At 47.4% G+C, this 22,291-nt stretch overlaps 2 protein-coding genes across 3 annotated transcripts; one reads left to right on the top strand and one right to left on the bottom strand.

Moving 5' to 3' along the window:
- Positions 1 to 4,213: 4,213 nt before the first annotated feature.
- C19H5orf52 (chromosome 19 C5orf52 homolog) lies at positions 4,214 to 16,411 on the bottom strand. Its single transcript, XM_004481338.4, has 3 exons — positions 15,871 to 16,411; positions 13,691 to 13,799; positions 4,214 to 7,863 (listed from the first exon to the last, which is right to left on the bottom strand). Exons 1-3 carry the CDS (start codon positions 16,179 to 16,181, stop codon positions 7,669 to 7,671), a joined length of 615 nt encoding a protein of 204 aa, XP_004481395.1. The 5' UTR covers positions 16,182 to 16,411; the 3' UTR covers positions 4,214 to 7,668.
- Positions 16,412 to 16,507: 96 nt separating this feature from the next.
- DUSP18 (dual specificity phosphatase 18) lies at positions 16,508 to 21,732 on the top strand. Of its 2 annotated transcripts, XM_023585443.2 has the most exons (3): positions 16,508 to 16,658; positions 17,229 to 17,328; positions 18,895 to 21,732. In XM_023585443.2, exons 1-3 carry the CDS (start codon positions 16,508 to 16,510, stop codon positions 19,514 to 19,516), a joined length of 873 nt encoding a protein of 290 aa, XP_023441211.1. In that variant the 3' UTR covers positions 19,517 to 21,732. The 2 variants fall into 2 exon arrangements, with proteins under 2 accessions (XP_023441211.1, XP_023441212.1); XM_023585444.3 differs by lacking the exon at positions 17,229 to 17,328 and having other exon boundaries at positions 16,579 to 16,658; positions 18,929 to 21,732.
- Positions 21,733 to 22,291: the final 559 nt, after the last annotated feature.

The raw sequence follows: 22,291 nt of genomic DNA, 5'->3' as shown, positions 1-22,291 counted from the left end.
GACCCAAGGTGTCCATGAGCCAAATCCAAAATATAGAAAACTCCACAGGACAAATGACCAGGTTTATTCAACAAATACATGGCCTGGGAAAAGCAGGGAAGTGGGAAATGTAATCAATTTAAAAAAGAAAAAAGATTGGGGAACAGATGTAGCTTAGTGGTTAAGCACCTGCTTCCCATGTACAAGGTGCTGGGATCAATCTCCAGTACCTCCTAAAAAAGAAGACAAAAAACCATAAGCTGTTGATGTTGGGCCTGCTTCCCATGTACAAGGTGCTGGGATCAATCTCCAGTACCTCCTAAAAAAGAAAACAAAAAACCATAAGCTGTTGATGTTGGACCCAAAGCCTCCCTGATTTCTTTCAAGCAGACTGGCTCCCACCTCCTCTGTAGCCTGCTAAGAGTATGTTCTTGGCTGCTTCTTCCACCTGTTTTGTTCAACAGATCAGCTCCAGTCCTCTTTCCAAGTTCCAAGTCCTTGTCGAAATCTCATTCATCAGTGATATGCTCTTATTTTTGTCATTGAAACATCTTCACCATGGCACTCCCCAACCCTCTTGGCTGTTTTCTTTTTATCTACAGCACTTGTCACCTTCCAAGTTATTTTTCTGGTTTATTTGTCTCCCCTTTTTAGAATGTAAGCCCTGTAATGGCAGGAATTTTTGTCAGCCTGGAAGAAGACTTGGCACATACGAACTCAATGAATATTTATTGAGTAAAGTCTTCTTTCTATTCCTACTTGGTGTTGCATGTTTAGTAGTTTTTAAATTTCTGAACTTTTATTTCTGTGGGGTCTAAACTTAAGTGCCAGTCAAACATCTTGAGCTCAATGTCTCAACATCAGTGGCTTTTAATTTGGGGGCTATGGGGGGAGATCATGGACCCCTTCAAGATTATGATGAAACCTACAGAATATACCAATAAGCTCTTATACCTAAAATTGGGCATACAATTTATGAAGCCCAGAAACTCCATCTCAGGGATCTGTGCTCTTAGAACATTTCTGGAGTCAGGTTTGTTCACTGATGCTTTCCAGCACCTAGAAGGGTGCTGGTGCTTGGGAGGCACCCAGTAAACACGTGCTGAATGTAAGGAAGGTGCATGTCCAGTAGCCACCAGAAGAACTTGGGGAGACCATCACACAAAGCTTCTGGGTAGGGCTAATTCCAGCACCTGAGAGACCCAACTTGACCACCTGTTAACCGATGACAGAACCTCTGGAAAGGCTCCCAGGTGAGCAGACCAGCTAAAGGAATCCCATCAGGCATCATTTCCTAAAGCGATCAATGTATTAGTAAAGCCAAACTCACCCCCAGTTCTCAAGTCATACCAGCCTGGGTTTCCCGGCCATGCCCGAAGCAGGATTTGCCCTCATCCTCTGAGTAGATGTTTACGGAGCATTAGGTGTGTAGAGTTCATTGCCACTTCTCGGGATCTGAGAACAGGAAGGAACTGCAGAGATGACCCACCAGCCCCCTCGAGTTGCACATGGGGACGCTGAAGCCCAGAGGGAGGTCGCTGGGGGAGGTAGGAGGCTCCAGTCCAAGTCCTGCTCCTGGCTCTGCCCCACATCCCCACCACTCCAGCCCTGCAGTTCTGAAGTCAGCAGCCGGACCAGGCCCTGAATTCTAACACCAGGGATAACGCTTTCCAGCTTAGCAGAGGACTGGGCCAGGATGTGTCCCTGCCCCTAGTCTGTGTTGCAGGGGGGGGGGGGGGGGGGGGGTCTCCAGGAATTAAATGACCTGGCCTCCTAGCACGCAACTGCGAGCGCCTGCTGACCCCTTGTGGTCGCTGTGGGACCTGTCCTGGGCCCACAGCCAGAGCGCGCCTCTGGGACATTCTGGCTGGGTGACCTCACTTCTCAAAGCATTTTCCCACTACTTATGTCATGGGTTCCTCCCTAGGGTACTGGGAGGTGAGGAGGACCAGGATTCCCAGCCCCATTCCACACATGAGTGGCAGCGCCCTAGGATCCAGGTCCAAATCCACCCCTCATTCTTTATCTGACCTTGATGAGGCGAGTCCCCACCTCCCAGGCCCAAGTTACTCATCTGTAAAATGGGAGAGGTGGCCTGCACAGGGTAGCTTCCAAAAGCTCTTAGAATGGAGAGGTGACTGCCCAAGGTCCCAGAGAAGCAGAGACCAACAGACTCCCCAACTGCAGGTCACCCCACTTCCCCACGCTGAGAGGGAACAGAGAGATGCCCCTGCAAGCAAGAAGACCGGTTCCTCCACCTCTGTGTGCTATGTGAATAAAGGGCCACGTGGACTATGACAGATGGATAGGTGGGTGGGGAGGGTGGATGGACGGGTGGATAGATGGATGGATGGACGGATGGGGCAGATAGAAAACAACTTTGGGATCACTCTTAGCAGCAATTGGAGCTGCTACCCACCTCTCCCTGCTCCCTTGACAAGCTGCCTCTCTACTTCCAGCTGCCCTGCCCCTTGGTGGCCTGTGAGTCTCACCGCAAGTTCCCTAACCTCTCTGTGCCTTAGTTTTCTCACCTTTAAGATGAGTGGTGGTGAGGATTGAATGAGGTAAGCCAAAAAATGCCAGTGAATAGAGATTCTCTTCCTTTTGTACCGGGTCCTAAAGAAATTCTGGAAAGGGAAGGAATGCAGTCTACTGTGAACCCTGCCAGTTTCTTAAACTGGGAGTTTTTTTCCAAGTACGTTAAAGTAGTAAAATACATTTGGCGGTGTAGGAAGAGAGCGACCCTCATTTTCAATTCAAATGTGCTCAAACACACTTGATCCCTTAAGAGCAAGAATATCACGCATGTGTTCCCACAGCAGCACAGGGCTTCAGACACAGGGACACCCCCTTAACCTTTTTTGTTCCACAGACCCCTTTGCCAGTCAGGTGAAAATCACAGACCCTTTACTAAGTCCACACTATATTGTGTATAATTTAATATTAATAAATATATTGCACCTCTACCAACACGTCCCCACAAGAATGTTTTTTTGAATTTCAATTCAAGCTCATGTGGACCCCTTGTTAAGAACTTCTGCCCTAAAGATTTCCCGAGGAAGAAGCTGAGAATATCTTTTTTTTTTTTAACAAGATAGGGGGGATTGCACCCAGGACCTCATACATAGGAAGCAGGCACTCAGTCACTGAGCTTCGCCCACTCTTGAGAATGTCTTTTGACAGTGAATGGGAAGAGGTCAGCACTCCTGTGTCCTGTCTTTCCCTTCCTGGGGAGCGGTTCCCTCATCTCCATTCCCTTTTTTTTTTTAAGTACCAGGGCGGGGGATTGAATCCGGGACCTCATAAGTGGGAAACTGGCGCTCAACCACTGAGCCACACTGGCTCCCCTGAGTTGGTTATTTTGTTGTTTTTTAGTTGGTTTGCTTGTTGTTTGTTTTTGTCTTTGGGAGGCACCCAGGACCTCCCTTGTGGGAAGCAGGCACTCACCCGCTTGAGCCACATCCGCTCCCCTCCATCTCCTTAACCCAGCCTGACTCTGCCTAGTAGCCTATCCATCCCGGGATGGGTGTCAAGTTCTTCTTAGCCTCCTGGTAGGCTGGGTTTTAGTTCAGCTCTGCGGTTAGATAGCTGACTTCAGGTAAACTTACGTAATCGCTGAGACTCCCCAGCATTTGTAAAATCATTGGGGTTTTGATCCGTGCTCCAGTGGGCTCCCGGTCACGGGCGCTCCGCTTCCAACTAGAGTGATGAAATTTGGGAACTTTGTGATGTGGACTTTGGAGTGAAGCAGGCTTGGGTTGGACTTTGTCACTTATTAGCTGCCCAGAGTTGGGTGGGAACCTTTTTCTCTCTGAACCTCAATTTCTCATCTATAAAATGGGGCTAAGAAAATTACCTACTTTGTCATTGGGAAGATTCAGTTGAGATCATATTTGATAAAAGCTGAGCCTTGTGCCTGGTGCCTAATGAATGTGTCCAGTAAATGTTAATATGTCAGTGGTTTTGATTAAGAGACTGGTAATTACTGGAAGATTTCATTTGAACTGAGAGTTCCATTTGTGTATACGTGTACAAACACACACATGGACTAAAGAATCGCTAAGACCCTCCATAGCATCAAAATTCTATTTCTTCTCTAAAATCTTCCCATTCAACACTCCACCATCCCTCCCTCACTGATTTTCCTCTCCTTTAATCTGCTTCCAGCATCTTAAGCAGCATCTTCTAGAATCTCACTGCTTCTTGCTTCTTCCTTAAATGCAACATTCTCTGGTTTTACTTGTTTATTTATTTATTTTCAAATGTTGGGCAGCCATCGCCCAATGTAATTCCAGAACATCCTGATCTTTTATCACTTTTTAAAAATATTTTGTTGTTTTTATTTTTTTACATACTTTTAATACAATTCCTGCCCCCTGCCCCAGCTGGCTCCCTTGTCTCTTTGCTCACTGTTTTTGCTTGTTGTTTGTGTTCGTTGTCTGCCTGTTGTTTTTGCTCATTGTTTTGTTCATTGTCTATTTATTGTCTGTTTGTTGTTGTTTTTTTTCTTTAGGAGATACCGGAAATTGAACCCGGGACTTCCCATGTGGGAAGCAGGCACTTAACTGCTTGAGCCATATCTGCTCCCTGCTTGTTTTTTTAACTCATCTGCTCATTGTTTGCTTGTTGTCTTGCTCATTGTTTTTTCTCATTGTCTGCTCATTGTTTGTCTTTTTTAGAAGGCACCAGGCACCAAACCTGAGACCTCCCATGTGGGATGTAGGTGCTCAACTGCTTGAGCTACATCCACTCCCCCTGTTTTTTTATTTTTAAAGGAGACATGAGTAGACTAATTCCATACACAGAGGAGACAGTGTCTGATTAAAAGACTAACGAGGTTGACATTCCAACTTCTGTCCCACAACCCTGATCCCCATTGGGCCACTGCATGGGGAAGCGGAGACCATTAGCCAAGGCCAGCCATCCCGGGGAGAAGGGTGCTTCATGGCTGGAGGCTGGGCTGTGATAAGACTGACTGAGAGGGGCTACATTAAGTGAGATGTAGGAGGCAGAAAGTTCCTGGGGACAGTTTGGAGAAAAGAAGGGATCCCCAGTACTTCTCCCCTTTCTAGGGACAGTACCAAGGGGAAGGAGAGAAAAAAAAAGACTATTGAAATAAAACAAATACATCAAATATGAGAAATACCCCAAAATGCTAGCAGCGGTTGGGCAGTGGTTGATTATAATAGAAAAGTTTTTTGGTAAATGTGGTCTTATTGTTTGTAAGATAAAATTTAAAATATTTGCATATACACTTAAAATCCATTATTCTCATTGGTTGTGCTCAGCTGAGAGACAGATCAGAACCTAGGAAAGGATTGTTTAGGCTCCCACTGAAAAGGAGCAGGCTCCAGGTTCTCAAAGCAAGACAAAAAAAAAGGGGCAAATCAAAACATCATGAAGGTCTTCTTTCCCATGCCCCCGCCAGGGTTTGGGGCTCCCTGAGATCCAGCTTAGAGGAGAGCTTTCTGGATAGCTCCAGGCAGCCATGCTGTGGGGTTAAAGAGGACAAGTCCTCTCCAGGAGGACTTCCCAAGGCCACCAAGCCACCAAAGGTCCTTATCTAGCAGCTGTGGTGACGCAGAATGGCCACTCCATGTGAGACTGGAAACCCAGTACTAGTTCCCTGCCACTAATTACTAATTTGCTGCGTGACCTTGGATAAGTCAGGTCACCTCTCTGGGCCTCAGTTTCCTCATTTGTAAAATGAGGAGAGCCAGTTAACTTAGGGAGTGTGCAGCAGGCCCTTCCTCTGTACAAGGCTCTGTGCTGATGCTGTAACGCGCAGGTAAGACCATCATATTTGCCAAAAACAAAAAACAAAAGCAAAACACTGAGTGGCTGCTCTGTTTACGAGGCAGGGTGGTTACAGAGATGAATAAATCAGCATCCCAGCCACCAAGCCATTCCCAACCTGGCCAGGGAGACAGTGTGTAAACAAATAGTGGCTTCAATGCAGAAACAGAGGTTTGGGTCCACAGGGGGCCCAAGGAAGGAGGGACCTGTTTGTCCTACTGGGGCCAGTTAGGGGAAGCATCACAGAACAGGCCCTTAGAGGATCCTTGGTCCCTGCCTTCACAGGGCATACAATCTAATCAGGGGTACCACACAAGGCAGAACGAAGAGCCACAGGTAATCCAAGTTCTGCAGGGAGAAGCAATTGCAGCAGTTTGATATTGTTTATGAATTCCAAAAATAGATATTGGGTTATGTTTGGAACTGGTCTGTTCCACCGGGCATATTAGATTGGACTGGATTCAGAGGTTGCACTTTTACTTGACTAAATAATGATTAAGGCTTTGATTGGGCCATGTAAGTAGGACGTTGAGTCCCTGCCCTCTTAGTGGGCAGGGACTCAGAGGAAAACAACATGGTAGGGAAGAAAGTTAGTTTTGGATGTTGGAATCCCAGGAAGTAAACACACAGAAGAACACAAGAGGAGTAGAGATAGCTCCAAAGACACAGCAGAGGCCCCGGAAAGAGAAAGCCTCGAGGTCTACAGCTGACCTTGTGGAGAGAACAGAGCAGCTGAGCCTGGAGAGGACCAAGCCCCAGGAGAAAGATGAGACTTATCCCAGCCTACAACTGATATTGGAAGAAGCTGGGGCCACGGAGCCGTAAGAGGAAGAGGGAGGCTGGACCCTGGCAATTGTCAGCAGCCATCTTGGTCCAACACGTGGGAACAGACTTTGTGAGGGAAGTAACTTAGGCTTTATGGCCTGCTAACTGTAAGCTTCTACCCCAAATAAATACTCCTTTATTACACCCAAAAGATGTCTGGTACTTTGCATCAGCACCCCTTTGGCTGACTAATGCAGTAACCCATGTGGCTTGGGCAGGTGGGGCCAGGGGATTGGACAGCAGATTATTAGACAGGGAAGGCTTTGCGGGAAATCGCACTGAGATAAGCCTTGAAGGACAAAGAGAAGTTTGTGAAAGCCCCCAGGGAGGAGGGGTCTGAAGAGGCATTCTAGATCAGGAGTCCATGCAGGGAAAGGCTATTGGGATATGGCTTGGAACAGCAGGAAGGCCATGGAGTGGGGTCCGGCTAGGCTGGAAGTCACTGGAGCCATCAGGATGAATGCAACGAGAAATGATGGCTCTGGGCCAGCAACTCAACACATATGAGCCCATCAAATTCTCACACCACTCCCTGGAGCTGGGTCCTCTTACTACCCCCATTCTTGCAGATAAGGAAACTGAGGCCCTCAGAGGTTACAAGGTCATGGCTGATGAGTGGCAGAAATAGGACTTAACCCAAGCCTGTCTGATGCCCGAACTTGACCTCCTTACCACTGGAATTCTAGGTGGTGGCGTTACTGACCCCTTCCCATCTAAGGTCTGCCCAGCACACCTGGCCCGGCATGTCACCTTGCATAGGTGGGCACCAAAGGTCAGTCTTTGCCTTAACCATAGAAGAGGGTCTGATTCAGCCTCTTCCACTCCAGCAGCTAAAGGACTATCAGTTTTCCTTCACCAGAATAGAGGGGAGGGGATGGGCAAAGGAATATTAGACTAGCTGAAGGGTTTGTTTGTTTTTTGTTTTTTTTAGTTGCGGGGTCTCCTCTGTCTCCTCTTCTCGGCTTATTGTGGCTGCTACAACTGCTAAGATGGTGGAGGCTGACAAGTTTCTAGTTCTTCTGCTGCTGAGTATGGTTGCTGCCACCCTGGGGCAAAATGATTTCTTGACTAGGGTGCATGGCTTTTGTCCAGCTTGAATTTGAGCTGAAACTTGTACGCTCGGGTGCTGTCCAGGTACTGCTGGATGCTCGCGAATTCCCGTCTCCAGCGCCCCAGCTTTCTGAGCTGGTCAGTCAGGAACTTTTTTTTCAGGTGGTCAAACAAGTGGCCCATCTTCTTCTTGGTCTTGTCTGAAGCTCTTATCTTACAAAAAACAGAGTGGAGGTTAGGATGAAGAAGCTGTTTCACAAGAAGGGAAGCATCTCGGCTGCTGATCTGGGGGTGTGAGGGGGGGATGTGCCAGTTGGATCCAATATTCCCTAAATAACTTGACTCATGGGGAACCTCAGTTTCCCTATTTGTAAAATGTAGGCATTGAGTTAGATAACCCCTATGAGTTAGGGGCAGCCTTCTGACAGTCCACAGCCTAGGATCCTAATTTGGACCTTGACAGCTCTATTTGAAAACTGGTCAATAAGAGGCAGAGGGGAAAGGGGCTACAGAATCTGTCTCCATCCTCCCTCCCCTCTCCCTCTCTTATCACCCTGTCCATATCACTTGTGTGGCACTTCCCATATACTACCTGTGACATGCCCTATATCATACTGAATTCTACTCATTTCTTCTATCCTTCTGTCTTGCTTCTGTCCTGTCCTCGAGTAAGACTGTAAGTACTAGGACGGCAAACACCATGTCTCACTCACTCATTTATTTATTCAAATGAGCTGGCTGAAGAGAAATCAAAGAGAACCTAAATAAATGGAAGGACATTCCATGCTCATGGATTGTAAGACTGAACATTGTGAAGATGTCAATTCTGTCCAAACTGATTTAGAGATTCAACACAATCCTAATCAAAATTCCAACAGTCTGCATCATGGAAATAAAAAGGTCAATTACTAAATTTATTTGGAAGGGAAAGGGGTCCCAAATATCCAAAAAGACATCCTAAAGAAGAGTGATGTTAGAGGATTCATGCTCCTGACCTTGAAGTGTGTTATAAAGCTACGGTGATTAAAACAGCATGGTATTGGCCTAAAGATAGCCATATTGATCAAAAGAATCAAATTGAAAGTTCAGAAATAGACCCACGCCTCTATGGTCAACTGATTTTCGATAAGCCTACCAAGTCCACTTTTCTGGGAACAGTCTCTTCAACAAATGGTGCTGGGAGAATTGGACATGCATAATCAAAATGAAAGAGGACCCCTATCTCACTCTCTATACAAAAATCAACTTAAAATGGATCAAAGACCTAACATAAAAGCCAGGACCAAAAAACCCCTAGAAGATAAAGTAGGGAAAATCTACAAGACCTTGTAGTAGATGGGGATCTCTTAAACCTTAAGCATGAGCAACAAAAGGAAAAATAAGTAAATAGGACCTCCTCAAAATTAAGCACTTCTGCACCTCAAAGGACTTTGTGAAGAGGGTAAAAAGGCAGCCTACTCAATGGGAGAAAATATTTGGAAATCACATATCCAATAAGGGTTTAATACCCATGATATATAAAGAGATCCTACAACTCAACAATAAAAAGACCAATGACCTGATTAAAAAATGGGCAGTACATAATAATTTAGAAGAACTAAACTAAAGTAAAAACTAAATTGAGGTATTAAAAAATGAAAAATATCAAAAAATTTTCAATTTTTGACATTTTTCCTTTCATCACTGTAATAGGGAGTTGCTGAAGGCAAGAAGAGGGAAAAAGAGGTGTAATACTGGGGAATTTTTGAGACTTGGAGTTGTCCTGAGTGATATTGCAGGGTCAGATGCAGGATATTATATATTCTGCCATAACCCCCTGAATGGTCTGGGAGAGAGTGTAAACTACAACATAAACTAGAATCCATGCTGTGTAGCAATGCTCCAAAATGTACACATCAAATGCAATGAGTGTATCACACTAATGAAAGAAGTTGTTGATAAGAGGAGTGGGGGGTGTGGGGAGTGGGGTATATGGGAACCTCTTAAACTTTTTAATGTAGCATTTTGTGTGATCTATGTATCTTTTAAAAAAAGAAAATAAATATATATTTTTTTAAATGGGCAAAAGATCCAAATAGACATTCTTCTAAAGAAGAAATACAAATGGTGGGGAGAAAAACATGTAAAAATGTTCAGCATCACTGGCTGTTAGGGAAATGCAGTCAAAGCTACAATGAGATATCATTCCACACCTACTAGAATGACCACCTTAAAAAAACAGAAAACTACAAGGGTTGGAGAGGATGTGGAGAGATAGGAACACTTATTCACTGGTGGGAATGTAGAAAGGCACAGCCACTGTAGAAGTCTGTTTGGCAGTTCCTAAGGAAGTGAGATATAGATCTGCAATGTGACCTGGCAATACCACTACTAGGTATATACCCAGAAGAACTGAGAGCAGTGACATGAACAGACATCTGCATACCAATGTTCATAGCGACATTATTCACAATTGCCAAAAGATGGAAACAACCCAGGTGTCCATCAACTGAAAAATGGATAAATAAACTGTGGTATATACACAATGGAATATTATTCAGCTGTAAGAAGAAATGAAGTTGTGAAGCATATGACAACGTGGATGAACCTGGAGGACATTATGTTATGAGTAAAGTCACGGAGTTAAGAGCTAGAATGTAGTTACCAGAGAATAGAATGTTGTTAGAGAATAAAAAGCTGAGGTTTAATCTGTGCAGAACTGGTAAAAAGTTGTTTGTAAATGTTTGGAAATGAATAGAAAAATGGTGAAAGTACATCATAGGATTTGTCATCATTAGTGCTAACATATGGGTGTGATAGTGGTTTGTTTTTTGTTGTTTTGTTTTGTTTTGTTTTTGGAGTAGTGAAAATGTTCTAATATTGATTGAAGTGATGAATGCACAATTCTGAAATTATACCAAATGCCACCAATTGTACACTTTAGATAAATTTTATGATTTATGAAAAATAATAATAATGGTGCTTTTGGGGAAAATTACACTAAATGTAAGATATGGACTATAGTTAGTAGTAATACTTTGATGATGATCTTGCACATTAGTTACAAAAGTTTCACAACAATGCAAGGTATTTGTGGTGGGGTGATATATGGGAGTCCTGTAGGATGATATGCATGTTTGTTTTGTAAGTTCACAACTTTTACTATACACTTATTGTTTATGTATGTTCATGCATGAATGATATACTTCAATAATTTTTTTAAAAAAAAGAACTAGCTGCAGGAGGGGATACTTAGAAAAATCAGCTACTGGCCTTCATGGCAACTACGGTTTAGTTGGGGAGGTGAGACACATGTGTGCATGTCTCTAATCAGTGTTGAAAATGAGAAGCAAAGAGTTAAAGGAAGACAGTAAGCAAAGGCTTGTGGAAGGATTGGCCTAAAAACTGGGGCTGGGCTTTGAAGGCTGGAGTGCTTGTAGCAACAGAATGTGGTGGGAGGTGAGCCTAAGAGTCTACATTTTTTCATAAGCACTAGCCTTGTCTCCAGATCTAACACCATGTTAAGCAAAGGAGTTCTCCACAGAGGTCAGTCAATGTTGACATGATTATTTGACATAGTGAGTTGAAGTGAGGAGGGAGGGAGGTTGACAGGAAATGTGGCACCAAGAGACTTACTACAAATCAGTGTTTTCTAAATCTAGCTGAGCATTGGAAATAGTTCAGCTGCTTGATCAAAATACAGACCCCAGAGATTCAAGCTTCAATGGGGCTTGGGTGGGGTCCAGGAATTGGTATTCTTATCGTGTACTTGAGAGGATTCCGATACAGCTGCGAAGAAGTAAGTGGCTGTTTTGTAGCAGCATTTTCTAGGTCAGCCTACAACAGAATGCTATGCTGGTGAATTACTCTTGACCACGACCCTTATCACAGATCAAGGTTCTCAACCTCAGCACTGGTAACATTTGAGGCCTGGCCATTCTGTGATATGAGAGAGTGGGGGGTGGTCCTGCATATTGCAGGATGTTGAGCAGCATACCTGCCCTCTACCCACCAGGTGCCAGCCTTAGGACCACGGAAAATGTCTCCAGACATTACCAAATGTCCCCTGGAGATGGGGACAAACTCGCCCCCACTTAAGAAGCAAGGCCATAGATCCAGCAGCCACCGGCTGCTCTTGGAGCATACCCTGAGGATTCCCAAGACCCTAGCTCTTAGTGGTCGTTGTTGAGGCCCTGAAAAACCACCCAGTGCTGCCACTTCCCTGAATGTGAGCACTTTTGGGGGGAGACAGAAACATGGCTCTTGGTCCCGCAGGTTCACTGAATTCCTGTAAACCAGACACACAGGTATAAACAGAGAAGACAGTACCTACCCTGAAGGGAGAAATCCTGCATAATGATAAATCAGACCAGGGTTTGCAACTCTGCCATGACTCACTGTGAAACCTTAGTGAAGTTATCCACCTCTCTGAGCCTCCATTTCTGTTAGTTCTTAAATGGCAGTAATGATACATGATGGCTGCAGGACACCTTCAACACAGTATGGGCTCAATACAGCTGCAAAAGGGAAGCTTCTGGGTGGTTGAAGGATGGCACGCATAAAAAGCCAACTCAAGAGTTTCCAAGTACAGTATCTGGGATCCTCACACCATTTGCCAGAGGTACAACATCCCCCATGCACTGGTCATAGGGGTTGGTCCCCAACCCAGCCTGGGCCTGTCAAAATACCCCACACCACCTGGCCATACTGTTTGAAGCAGCGCTGGACCCATGACCCAACCTGGGCCAAATGGAGTTCTTCTCCAGAATTTCTCTACCTGGAGCAATAGTGGAAGCATTTCCTTTGTTTTCTGGTCTATGGGCCAAGGTTTCCTGTGGCCATGCTCCCCAGGGACAGTCAATCCAATCACGATAGCAACACACAGGGAAACAGACAAAGGAGGTGAAGGGGTAGGGCAGGAGACCCACCTGATAGTGTTGATCAGGTTAGAGCCCTTGTTTTTGCTCATCCCAAACTCTAGCTACCCTGCCCCTTTCCATCATTGATTATGTAAACCTATCATTTTTTATTTCACTTGAATTAGTTCAAGTTCAGCTCATGTCACCTGCAATTTAGAGGGTCCTAACATATCCCATTTTACCAATGGGATGTCCCAGAGAACATCACACCAAAAGGCAACACAAAAGTCCCACAAAGCTGGGCTGTCCAGCTCCAAGTCCACCCTCTCTCCACTATACCACACCACTCTAAGTTTAGCAGAGGGAGAAACGTAAGGCCCCTACTCTTCTTTGGGTCTTTGTAGCTTTAAAGGGAATCTGGCACCATCTCTTATGCTTCTTTTACCTGCCCCTACCCCCCTCATTCTTTTGACATTAGAATCCTATAAGCCCATCAGGACTTGGGTCCAGGACAATGGAGGAAAGCCCAAAGGTCAAGAAAGGGGCAGCAGCTCAACTCTGGGCTGCCTGCTCTGCTTGAAGTCCAGCTTATTCTAGTCTCTTCCTACGGCCCAACACAGCCCCCATCCCCAGAAAACCCCAGGACTCATTTAATGAATTCATCAATCAGTGACTGTGGGGAGCAGTGGGATGACAACACTGTGGTTGCCCTCTCCTTTCTTCTGAGAGCTTTCAGGTAAGCAGGTCAAACCCTTCCCATCCATAAGCAAAAAGTGGGAAAGGAGTCTCAGTTCTCATCTAGAAAATGGGGACAATCCCTAAAGGAAAAAGATTGACCTGAAAGAGATGAAGGCACTTCAAGCTCTAAGACCCAAGACTTCTTCTTAAGGAAGATAGTAGGAATCCATTTACGGATTTCCTCTGATCAAACAGAAAGCTAATTATCTTTGAGGGGGGAAAAAAATGCCACAAGAGCCAAGAGATAATCTCTCTCCCTGGTCCCCTCAGTCTAGAACAGCTGTAGGATCTTGGGCAAGGATTTCAATTGCCTCAACTGTGAAATGGGTCTACATTAGAGCACCTTGTAGATTCTCTGTCACCTCTAAGACCTGTGATGCCCCTCCGAGGGTTAGCGGGGAGAGTGAAATGAATATGGGTCAAGCCACTAACATCTCTAATGCAAAAGCTTGTGACTACTTTACCTCTATTTCTAAGATTCGTTGTGCACTGAGGTTGTCGCGAATAATCACCCGAGATAAGTGACTCTTGGGTAAAAGTTTTTTCACCGCTGCTTCACTGGAATTCATTAAGCTGGAGGGGGGAGAGGAAGGCAGTACAGGTTGGAGATGGCTGGGCCAGGGCCAGGGTCAGACCTGATTGGACAGGGCCCCGGGGAAGTGGCTGAGCTTTCCCTAGGTTTCTTGGGTCAGGCACAGTTCTGTCACAATTTTCAGAGGAGGAAAGGGACAGATGGAGGCTTCTTCTAGAAAAGGTGAATAAGAGGATGTTTCTTGGACACAGAGAGGACAAGCCATCTTCAGAAGGATGTAGAAGGACCCAGAACAGCCCAAGAAAAGGGTCTGCAGGGACTCAGAACTGTCCTCAAAATAGTTAAGGAGAAAATACAGTATGAGATGGAGGGGGGGGGTAGCATTAAGAGGAGAGGAGCAAAAGTCCTAGGGTAGAGTTCAGAGGAATGAATTTGAGGGGGTTGAGGTAAAAAGCTTGGACAAAAGGTGGGTTAGGTTAATAGGGAATTCTAAGGGATGAAGTTTTGGAAAAAGTCCAGAAATGTGAAAGAAGTGTGAAGTGAAGATTGATGGGTGAGAGCTGGAAAAGGAGATGGCATGGAGTGGGGTGGAATGGAATTAGGTACTCAGGGTGAAAAGAGAGATTAACTTGGTCAAAATGAGGAACTGGCCAGAAATGGATATTGCCAGGCACTGAGCTTTTACTGTTTGATAATTTCGTCACATCATGGAGTGGATTTGCAATTATACACATTTAAATGTTTTTGCCCATTTAAAAACAATTGTTCATATTTTCTTTCTAAAATTGGGGGACTATCTAAATGTGCAACAGTAGGGAAGCAATTGAATAAAACTGGTTAAAACACAATAAAATACTGTGCAGCTATTTAAAATTATAATATATAAAACAGAAAGATATCCAGGGTGTATTAAGTGAAAAAAAAAAGTTACATAACAGTGAACGTTTTTTTGTAAAATTTGTTTAATGTATAAGCATGTTGTAATACATATGGATGCAAAATGTTAATAGTGATTTGTCTCCAGGCAAGTGGGATGATGGGTGTTTCTTATGACCTCTGTTTTTACCTGTCTGTTTTTTCTATGGGTGTATACTAGTTTATAGTTCAGATCACAAAAGACAAATTTTAAAGGATCAAACATTTTGAAAGCTTAAAAAAAATGTTTTTCTAATTCATTCTCAGCCAATTTGGACCTACGTTTCATGACTTTTAAAATTTACAAACTGAAAAATGTCCCCAATCTCCAATTTATATTTCTTGATGCCTATGCAGACACCCCATAGGCATGAAGCGACAGAAAACGCTTAAGTTTAGAGATCAAGATGCTCACACACAAAATCCCCCAAATCCGGTTTTTGTGTTCACACACAAAAAAAGACCAAAAGTGCTTAAAAGACACATGAAACATTTCATCCACTCAGTGGTGCACCAAATTTACCAATACTAAGGAGGAAAAAAGCAGTGACTGGGAATAATAGTCCCTTTCAGATAAGGTTATTTTGAATCAAACTCATTTTGACTCCAACTGCTTTCCACTGCAAGGCCTCCATGGGAGTTTGGAGAATACTGCGAGGGGTTGTGGGAATGAAGGGGTGGGGGAAATTGGGGTTTATGGGGATTAAGATTCGGTTCAGGGAACAGGGGGCTTTCCCGGGGTCACTGAGGGAGGTGGAGGATGAGGAGACTGGGTATCTGGCGTGTTTAAGGTCTGTGGGGATGTGAGCTTCGGTAGGCTCTGAGGGGGTTCCGGGCTCACCCCTAAAGAGCGCTGGGGAGCCCCGGGCCACATGATGTCAAGCTTAAGGAACAGGGACGAGGGGGAGGAAATGTGAGTCTGGGGTGGGAAATTCGGCTTCTCTCGGGGGTCCAGGCTGAAGGAATTCGGACTCCTGGGACCCAAAGAGCTGGACCGAGGAGGAGCTGGGGCCCAGGTCTGTGAGAAATCCAGACTCTTCTTGGGGTCAAAGAAGTGACCGTTCTCAGAGTCCCGGGGCTCTTGGAGGGCCTGGGCTGGGGGTCGGGGGACCGGCCCCAGGAGCCGGGGTCTGAGGGAGTTCAGGCTCCCTCTGGGGCCCCGGAGTCTGACGAATGTTCTGGGTCTCTGGGCCGCACCTGAAGAGCACCGGCGTCTGCGCGGTTCGCGGCCGCAAGAAGATGATCTGCGGCCGGACTCCTAAGACCATATCGACGCTGCCGCTGCGAGTACTGCGCTGCAGGGAGGTCGGGGTCGAGGTCCGGGCCGGGGTCGGGACCAGGTTGGTGCCGTAACTGGTGCTCGGCTGGGCAGTGGCCGCAAAAGCCATGGGCGAGTTCGGGTCCCATGTGACCGACTGTCTGGGCGGGTGTTCACCTGCCGGGGGTTCTGCGCTTGCGTTCTGCCGGTGGATAGGAAGCAGGTCAGAGGAGCTGCGAGCAGCAGCCATGTTCTGTGGACGCGCGCGAAAGCCGAGTGAGCGCGGGGACTGCGCGGCGGAGCGTTGCCCGGGAGACGCACGAGGGGGGCGGAGCCGGGGCGTGAGCGCGGAGCCCCGTTTGGGTGCGCATGCGGCAGGTTTGTCCCTTGGCGGCCGCCGTGGCGCGGCTGGGCGCGTTGCCGTGGAGACAGACTCCTAGGGATCAAGGAGCCCAGGCAAGCTGAACCGCGCCCCCTTCTCGGCTAAGATTGCAGTGGCTCAGGAGTGATAGCTGGGACCGGTAACCCGGTGAGCCGGGGGAGGCCGATTCTTCCCTGCGGCAAGTAGCCGTTACTATGGAAACAAGAGAGCCAGGCGATCGGGAATTGTGGCCCCGAGGTTGTGACCGGTGTTCTCTCCTCCAGATCCTCGTCCGAGACTTGGCGGTGCGGCAGCTTCATGATCGAGCCCGCTCTCGGGAGTGGTGCCCGGATCTGGTCCAGAGAGGTAAGATCCTCGCGGTCTCGGACTGGCCACCGGGGCCTCACACTGAGCGGAGATCCTACAACTTGGCGAATAAGCCCCTAACAACGTCACCACCCCCAGGAAGCCTACCCGGCCCACTACCGGAAGTGACGCCTCGCTTTTCTCAACGCGTGGATTTTGTTTCACGTTTATAAATCGGTATTTAATCTACGCCTCCCGGTGTTTGCCGACTTTTCCTAACATAACGTGATCGGAAAAAACGGCTTTCAGAGCCTGCTTTGTGACTCTGGCCAAGTCCTTTTACTCTATCTCACTTCCCCTTTTGTAAAATGGCTATATTAACTCTCTCCACCATCTTGGTTAGGTTATTCAGAAGATTGAAGCAGAGGAGGGAAGCCAAGGTTGTAAAGTGGTGAAGCTGAGCTGCTGGGAAGTTGTCATTTCTCCACCTCCTTCCTCCTGTTACTAAATGTTGTTTGGGTCCCTGCGTCATTTCAGGCGATCTTTATGACTCCCTAGCCCCCAGCCTGGAAAAAAGTCCCTTCTTTTCTACTCCCACAATGCCCTGCATTTTAACTTCCCTAACAACAGGAAGAAGACTAGTTATCGTTCCTAGAGGACTCACTCTGCACCACACCCTGTTAAACACTTTACTTGGATTGTCATTTAAACCTCACGACATCCTTACAAGGTAGGCATTATAATATTTTCCCTACTTTCCAGTCCTGTCATACAGTCACTGTCTGCTTAATGTCTGGGTCCCCCATCAAACTTTGAACTCTGAGAGAAGAGGGGCTATGACTGGATTATATACATTTTGATAGATTCGACACCTAACACTGTGCCCGATAAATATTTCTTGAGAAAACAGCTCTCCTCCCATCGCTACCCTCACTTTCAAGGATAGTGTCTCCTCCGCAAACTTTTTGTCTGTGCCTGTCGCCCGTGAGGCACTGATTTGAGGGCCCCTAGTCCACTTCTGTGGGATTTCTGTTGATAAGGAGTGAGAACATGCCATAGTTCTCTACTGAATGGAACAGATCAGGATCTGACAAGCCTGTAAGGAAAGGGGGTTCGGACTGAGAGACCAGCAGGGGCAAAGGTCCTGGGCTGGAGAGGACAGCATGTCTGTAAGGAACTACAAAGGGCTCTGTGTAGCTGAGGCACTTCAGGAAGTAGAGCAGGCTAATAGGAGGCTGGAGAGAAGAGCAGAAGCCAGGCCACAAATGGCCTTGACATTTGAGGTGAGGAGCTTGAACTTGTCCATTATTTTAAGCAGGGAAGCAAAACTTTGGCTCCTCATTTGTCTGTGCCAGGTAAGGACTGCGATTTGGTTTTGAAGGTGTGATCTAAATCTCAACACTCCCATTTCAGTAAAACATGCAAAGATGCGCTCTTTTGGCAGCTTCGTTCAAGTCTGGGAGAGTGAGGGGCCTTAGAATTCCTTAGATGGCAGGGGTCTGCCTCTCCCTGGGGTGCCTGTCACAGGCCTGCTACAGGCAACAGGGTTGTGCTGGTGTGGCTAATCTCCTTGAGGCCCTCTGCCCTCTGTACTTACCTCTGGGGGCTGCTCACCTCCTCCAGGAAGCCTTCAGCCACTTGCTTCCCCAGGCCCTCCTTAGCAACAAGGTGCAAAAGCATGTTTAATAATGGTGGCCTTTGTAATTTGCCATCAGCTTCACATGGACACATCCTTTCTGGTCAAGAGCTGGTCCGTGGGGGCAGTGGTGGACCTTTTCTGCTCCCCTCTTTTTACCACCCCTCCCATGACTCCTAGCACAGTGGGTCCTGGTTCCATGTCAGTTGCGGTCTCATGATTTGGGCATAAAGCTAGAACATTGCAGGGGTTCCCCCCAAGAGGGGCTTGAAGGGAGGAGATTTTGAGGGGAAGCAGGAAGGGGGCTGTATGAGCCTAAATGGGAAGTCAGGCCAGGGTACCATTGAGGGACACAAGTTAGCCTGCCAGCCTAGAACTGGGGGGCCCTTAGGAGAGGACTTGGGGGCTTGCCCTTTGTCCCATCAGGCAGTGCACATCAGACCTCCTGAGAAGCATGCAGAAAATGCAGAGTCCTGGTCTTCACCCAGACAGTCTGACTCAGTGGTCTGGGGAGGGACTGGCGTACCTGCATTTTTAATGAACCCTCTGGGTAAATCTGCCTGCTATAGGCCCATCCACCCATTTCCCAGAATTCCCCTGGGGTTGGCCGACTGCCCGCTAAACGGCCCCCTCCTTCTCTGCCATTTTCCATGGACTCAGCCTAGCAGAAAGATACAGCCCTCTCTCCTCACAGACCTCTGACCCTGCCGCCTTGATGACAGCCCCCCCGTGTGCCTTCCCAGTTGAGTGCCGGCATCCCTCAGTCCATGGCCTCTCCCAGATCACCAGCAGCCTGTACATCAGCAGTGGGGTGGCCGCCAACAACAAGCTCATGCTGTCCCGCAGCCACATCACTACGGTCATCAACGTCTCAGTGGAGGTGGTGAACACCATCTACGAGGACATCCGGTACGTGCAGGTGCCCGTGGCCGACGCACCCAGCACACGCCTCTGTGACTTCTTCGACCCCATCGCCGACCACATCCACGGCGTGGGCCTGGAGCAGGGCCGCACGCTGCTCCACTGTGCCGCCGGTGTGAGCCGCTCGGCCACCCTCTGCCTTGCCTACCTCATGAAGTACCATGCCATGTCCCTGCTGGACGCCCACATGTGGACCAAGTCATGCCGGCCCATCATCCGGCCCAACAACGGCTTTTGGGAGCAGCTCATCCACTACGAGTTCCAGCTGTTTGGCAAGAACACGGTGCACATGGTCAACTCCCCGATGGGCGTGATCCCTGACATCTATGAGAAGGAGGTCTGTTCAATGATTCCACTGTGAGCCATCGTGGCCAGCCCCTGCACTGGTGTCAGAGGGGCAGATCTCCCATTGACCTTCACCAAGGTCTAAACTTGAACCTTCTACTTTTGCTGATGCAGAAAACCAGATGATGCCTTTTAGTAAGGGCAAGAAAGAAGGGAGGGTTATAATCCTTATCTTTTAAAGATTAACCTCACTAAATGGAAGATGGTGCAAATAAAGTTTCCCACCCCAGGAATGGCAGATGATGGCCACAGGGGCCTGGCCAGGGACGGTGAGGAGGCAGGTGATGCCCAGGTCAGACGGCCCTGCCAGCAGCACTCAGTGCATGCAGCAGGCCTGGAATCCCGCAGCCCTCTCCTACACTGACTCACTGGGGAGTGGCTCTACCAGAATCCCACATCCTTTTGAACCCACAGCCAGAACCTTAGGCATCATGACATGTCCTGTGCTCCTGGTCACTGCCGGCCTCCTGGATAAGTGACCCTTAGCAATGTTCCAGGGTGGGGCCGAGGGGCCTGGGGCTTCAGGCTCCCCCTGCCTGCTTCTTCAGCCACAGCAGCCCAACTCTGGTTTTCTAGATCGGAACTTGTGCGTAAGTTCATTTTCAAAGAAAGCATTCCACTATATAAACTTCTAAAAAATTGTCTGGAGTGCTGTTCTAGACAGCCAGGTCTCAAAGTGCCCTCGGCAGTCCCCACCAGCCTTTGACGAAGGCAGTGTTAGCCGCCTTCTCCGAAGCACATGCTGTGTGGGCAGGCCTGATGTCAGACCTCACGAGTTCCTCTTGGAGGCCTTGGCTCAGAGAGCTGGAGCTGCAGGCTGGGGCCCAGCTCCATCACCTCTGTCCCTCCCCGGGTGGCCCAGGGCCTCTCGGTCCCTCAGTGTCCTCACCCATCATAGCAGTGACAGCCCTCCTCTCCTAGGGTGGTGGTGAGGATTAGAGGGTTCCTTAGCCTGGTGCCTGGCACCGGGTGCACGCCCAGTGTAAACAGCAGCTCTTGTTATCAGTGCTACTCTTTGGGCGGCTGGTTTAGAGCAGCATGCTCATCCTCAGTGACGGCATTTCCCCCATCTGTGCACAGCCCTTTATTGTTTACAAAGTGCTCTTGCAAAAAATCCTGGGATGGAAAACTAAAAACCAAACAAATGGTTTAAGGTCCTTTCAGACCTGACCTCAGGGGAGGCCTAGATCGAGAAGCCTCTGCAGCGTTCCCCGCGGGTCCCAGGAGTACGTACCCAGCGCCCCCCCAGAATGCCTTGTATAGGGTCACTGACCATTGGAGCCAGCACCCCAGTCCGGCCAGCTCCTGGGACCCAAGGGGATACTTGCCAAAGGTACAAACAAGTGGGCCCCACCACTAGGCCTTGGAATCCAGGATTGTCCAAAATCCCCCAGGTGCCTGGGATCTGCCGTGAGAACAGCTAGAACGATCCAGGCGTGTTCAGAAAATATCTGAGACAGACAAGCGGAGCAGAGCTGCAGGCCCAGGGCCTGGAGGAGGCCAGGATCCCTTTCTCTCCAAACCTAGTTCCACCCCCATTTCCACAAAGGGAGTACCCAGGCCCCCAATTTGGGATGAGGGGGAGTGAAAATCACTGCTCAAGACCAATCTTCTCACAGTAGAGATGGAAAAACAGTCCCAAAAGACTACCAGGGTGGCTGTGAGAGCCCCCTCACTAAGCAGCCTTTCTGGCAGAAACCCTGATGGAAAATTTCTTTTAAAGCATTTGAAAAAAAAATTTTTTAAGAAATATGTTTGGATATATATATATATATTTATATCTACACACACATACTTTTTTAAATTTCTAAGTTAACATAAAACTGACTTCTTTTGGGTGTACAGTTCTCTGCGTTTGAACCCATGTATAGATTCATGAACCACACAATCAGAACCCAGAACAATTCCATCACCCCCCGCAAAATTCCCTCATGCTTCCCCTTTGTAGTCAAACCCTTATTCCACCCCAGCCCCTGGCAAACACTGATCTGTTCTCTGTCCGTCTAGATTAGCCTTTTCCAGAATGTCACGTGATGTCATCGTACAGGATGGGACCTCAGGAGTCTGGCTTCTTTCCCTCAGCATTGTGCTTTCATCCATGGTATTGCTTTTTAAGGCAAAATAGCCTTCCATTGTATGGATGGTGCAGTTTGTTTCACATTCATCCTTCAAAAGATATTTGGGTTGTTTCCAGTTTTGGACTATTACGAGTAAAGCTGCTATAAATATTAATTTGTGAGTTTTCATTTCTCTAGGGTGTGAGCCCAGGAGCTGGATTGCTGGGTCATATGATACAGGTATGTTAATTTTATAAGAACTGCCCAGCTTTTCCAGAGTGGCCGTACAGTTTGCATTCTCACTAGCAATGTAAGAGATCTAATTTCTCTGTGACCTCGCCAGTACGTCATACTGCCAGTATTTTTTATTTTAGCCATTCTGGTAGCCGTATAGTGCTTATTGTGGTTTAATTTGCATTTCCCTAAAAACTAAAGACATTGAGCATCTTTCTGCCTTCTATATATCTCCTTTGATGAAGTGTGCTGTTTTAGTTTCCTTGGCTGCGCAACCCAATACCATACACTGGGTTGGTTTAAATAAAGGGAATTTATTCAGCTCTTGGTTTTGAGGCTAGGAAAAGTCCAAATCAAAGCCTTATGGAGGTGACGCGTTCTTCCCAAAGACTGGCATTCTGGAGCTGGCAGCCAATAGTCCTGGGCTCCTCTGTCACATGGTAAAGCACATGGTGGCCTCTCCTGGTCTCTCCCTTCTGTGGGTTCTGCTGACTTTCAGC

Source organism: Dasypus novemcinctus, chromosome 19, assembly GCF_030445035.2.
Source record: "Dasypus novemcinctus isolate mDasNov1 chromosome 19, mDasNov1.1.hap2, whole genome shotgun sequence".
Taxonomy (NCBI): domain Eukaryota; kingdom Metazoa; phylum Chordata; class Mammalia; order Cingulata; family Dasypodidae; genus Dasypus; species Dasypus novemcinctus.
Note: the sequence above shows the minus strand (reverse complement) of the source record. Positions and strands in the feature narration are given on the sequence as shown.

Coding starts and splice junctions, on each gene's coding strand:
- C19H5orf52 (XM_004481338.4), bottom strand. CDS start 16,181: ATGGCTGCTGCTCGCAGCTCCTCTGACCTGCTTCCTATCCACCGGCAG. Junction 13,800..15,870: donor CAGACGCCGGTGCTCTTCAG/GTGCGGCCCAGA, acceptor TCCCCCCTCCAG/CTTAATGAATTCCAGTGAAG. Junction 7,864..13,690: donor AACGAATCTTAGAAATAGAG/GTAAAGTAGTCA, acceptor GTTTTTTGTAAG/ATAAGAGCTTCAGACAAGAC.
- DUSP18 (XM_023585443.2), top strand. CDS start 16,508: ATGGAAACAAGAGAGCCAGGCGATCGGGAATTGTGGCCCCGAGGTTGT. Junction 16,659..17,228: donor CCCGGATCTGGTCCAGAGAG/GTAAGATCCTCG, acceptor CCCTAACAACAG/GAAGAAGACTAGTTATCGTT. Junction 17,329..18,894: donor CCTCACGACATCCTTACAAG/GTAGGCATTATA, acceptor CCATGGACTCAG/CCTAGCAGAAAGATACAGCC.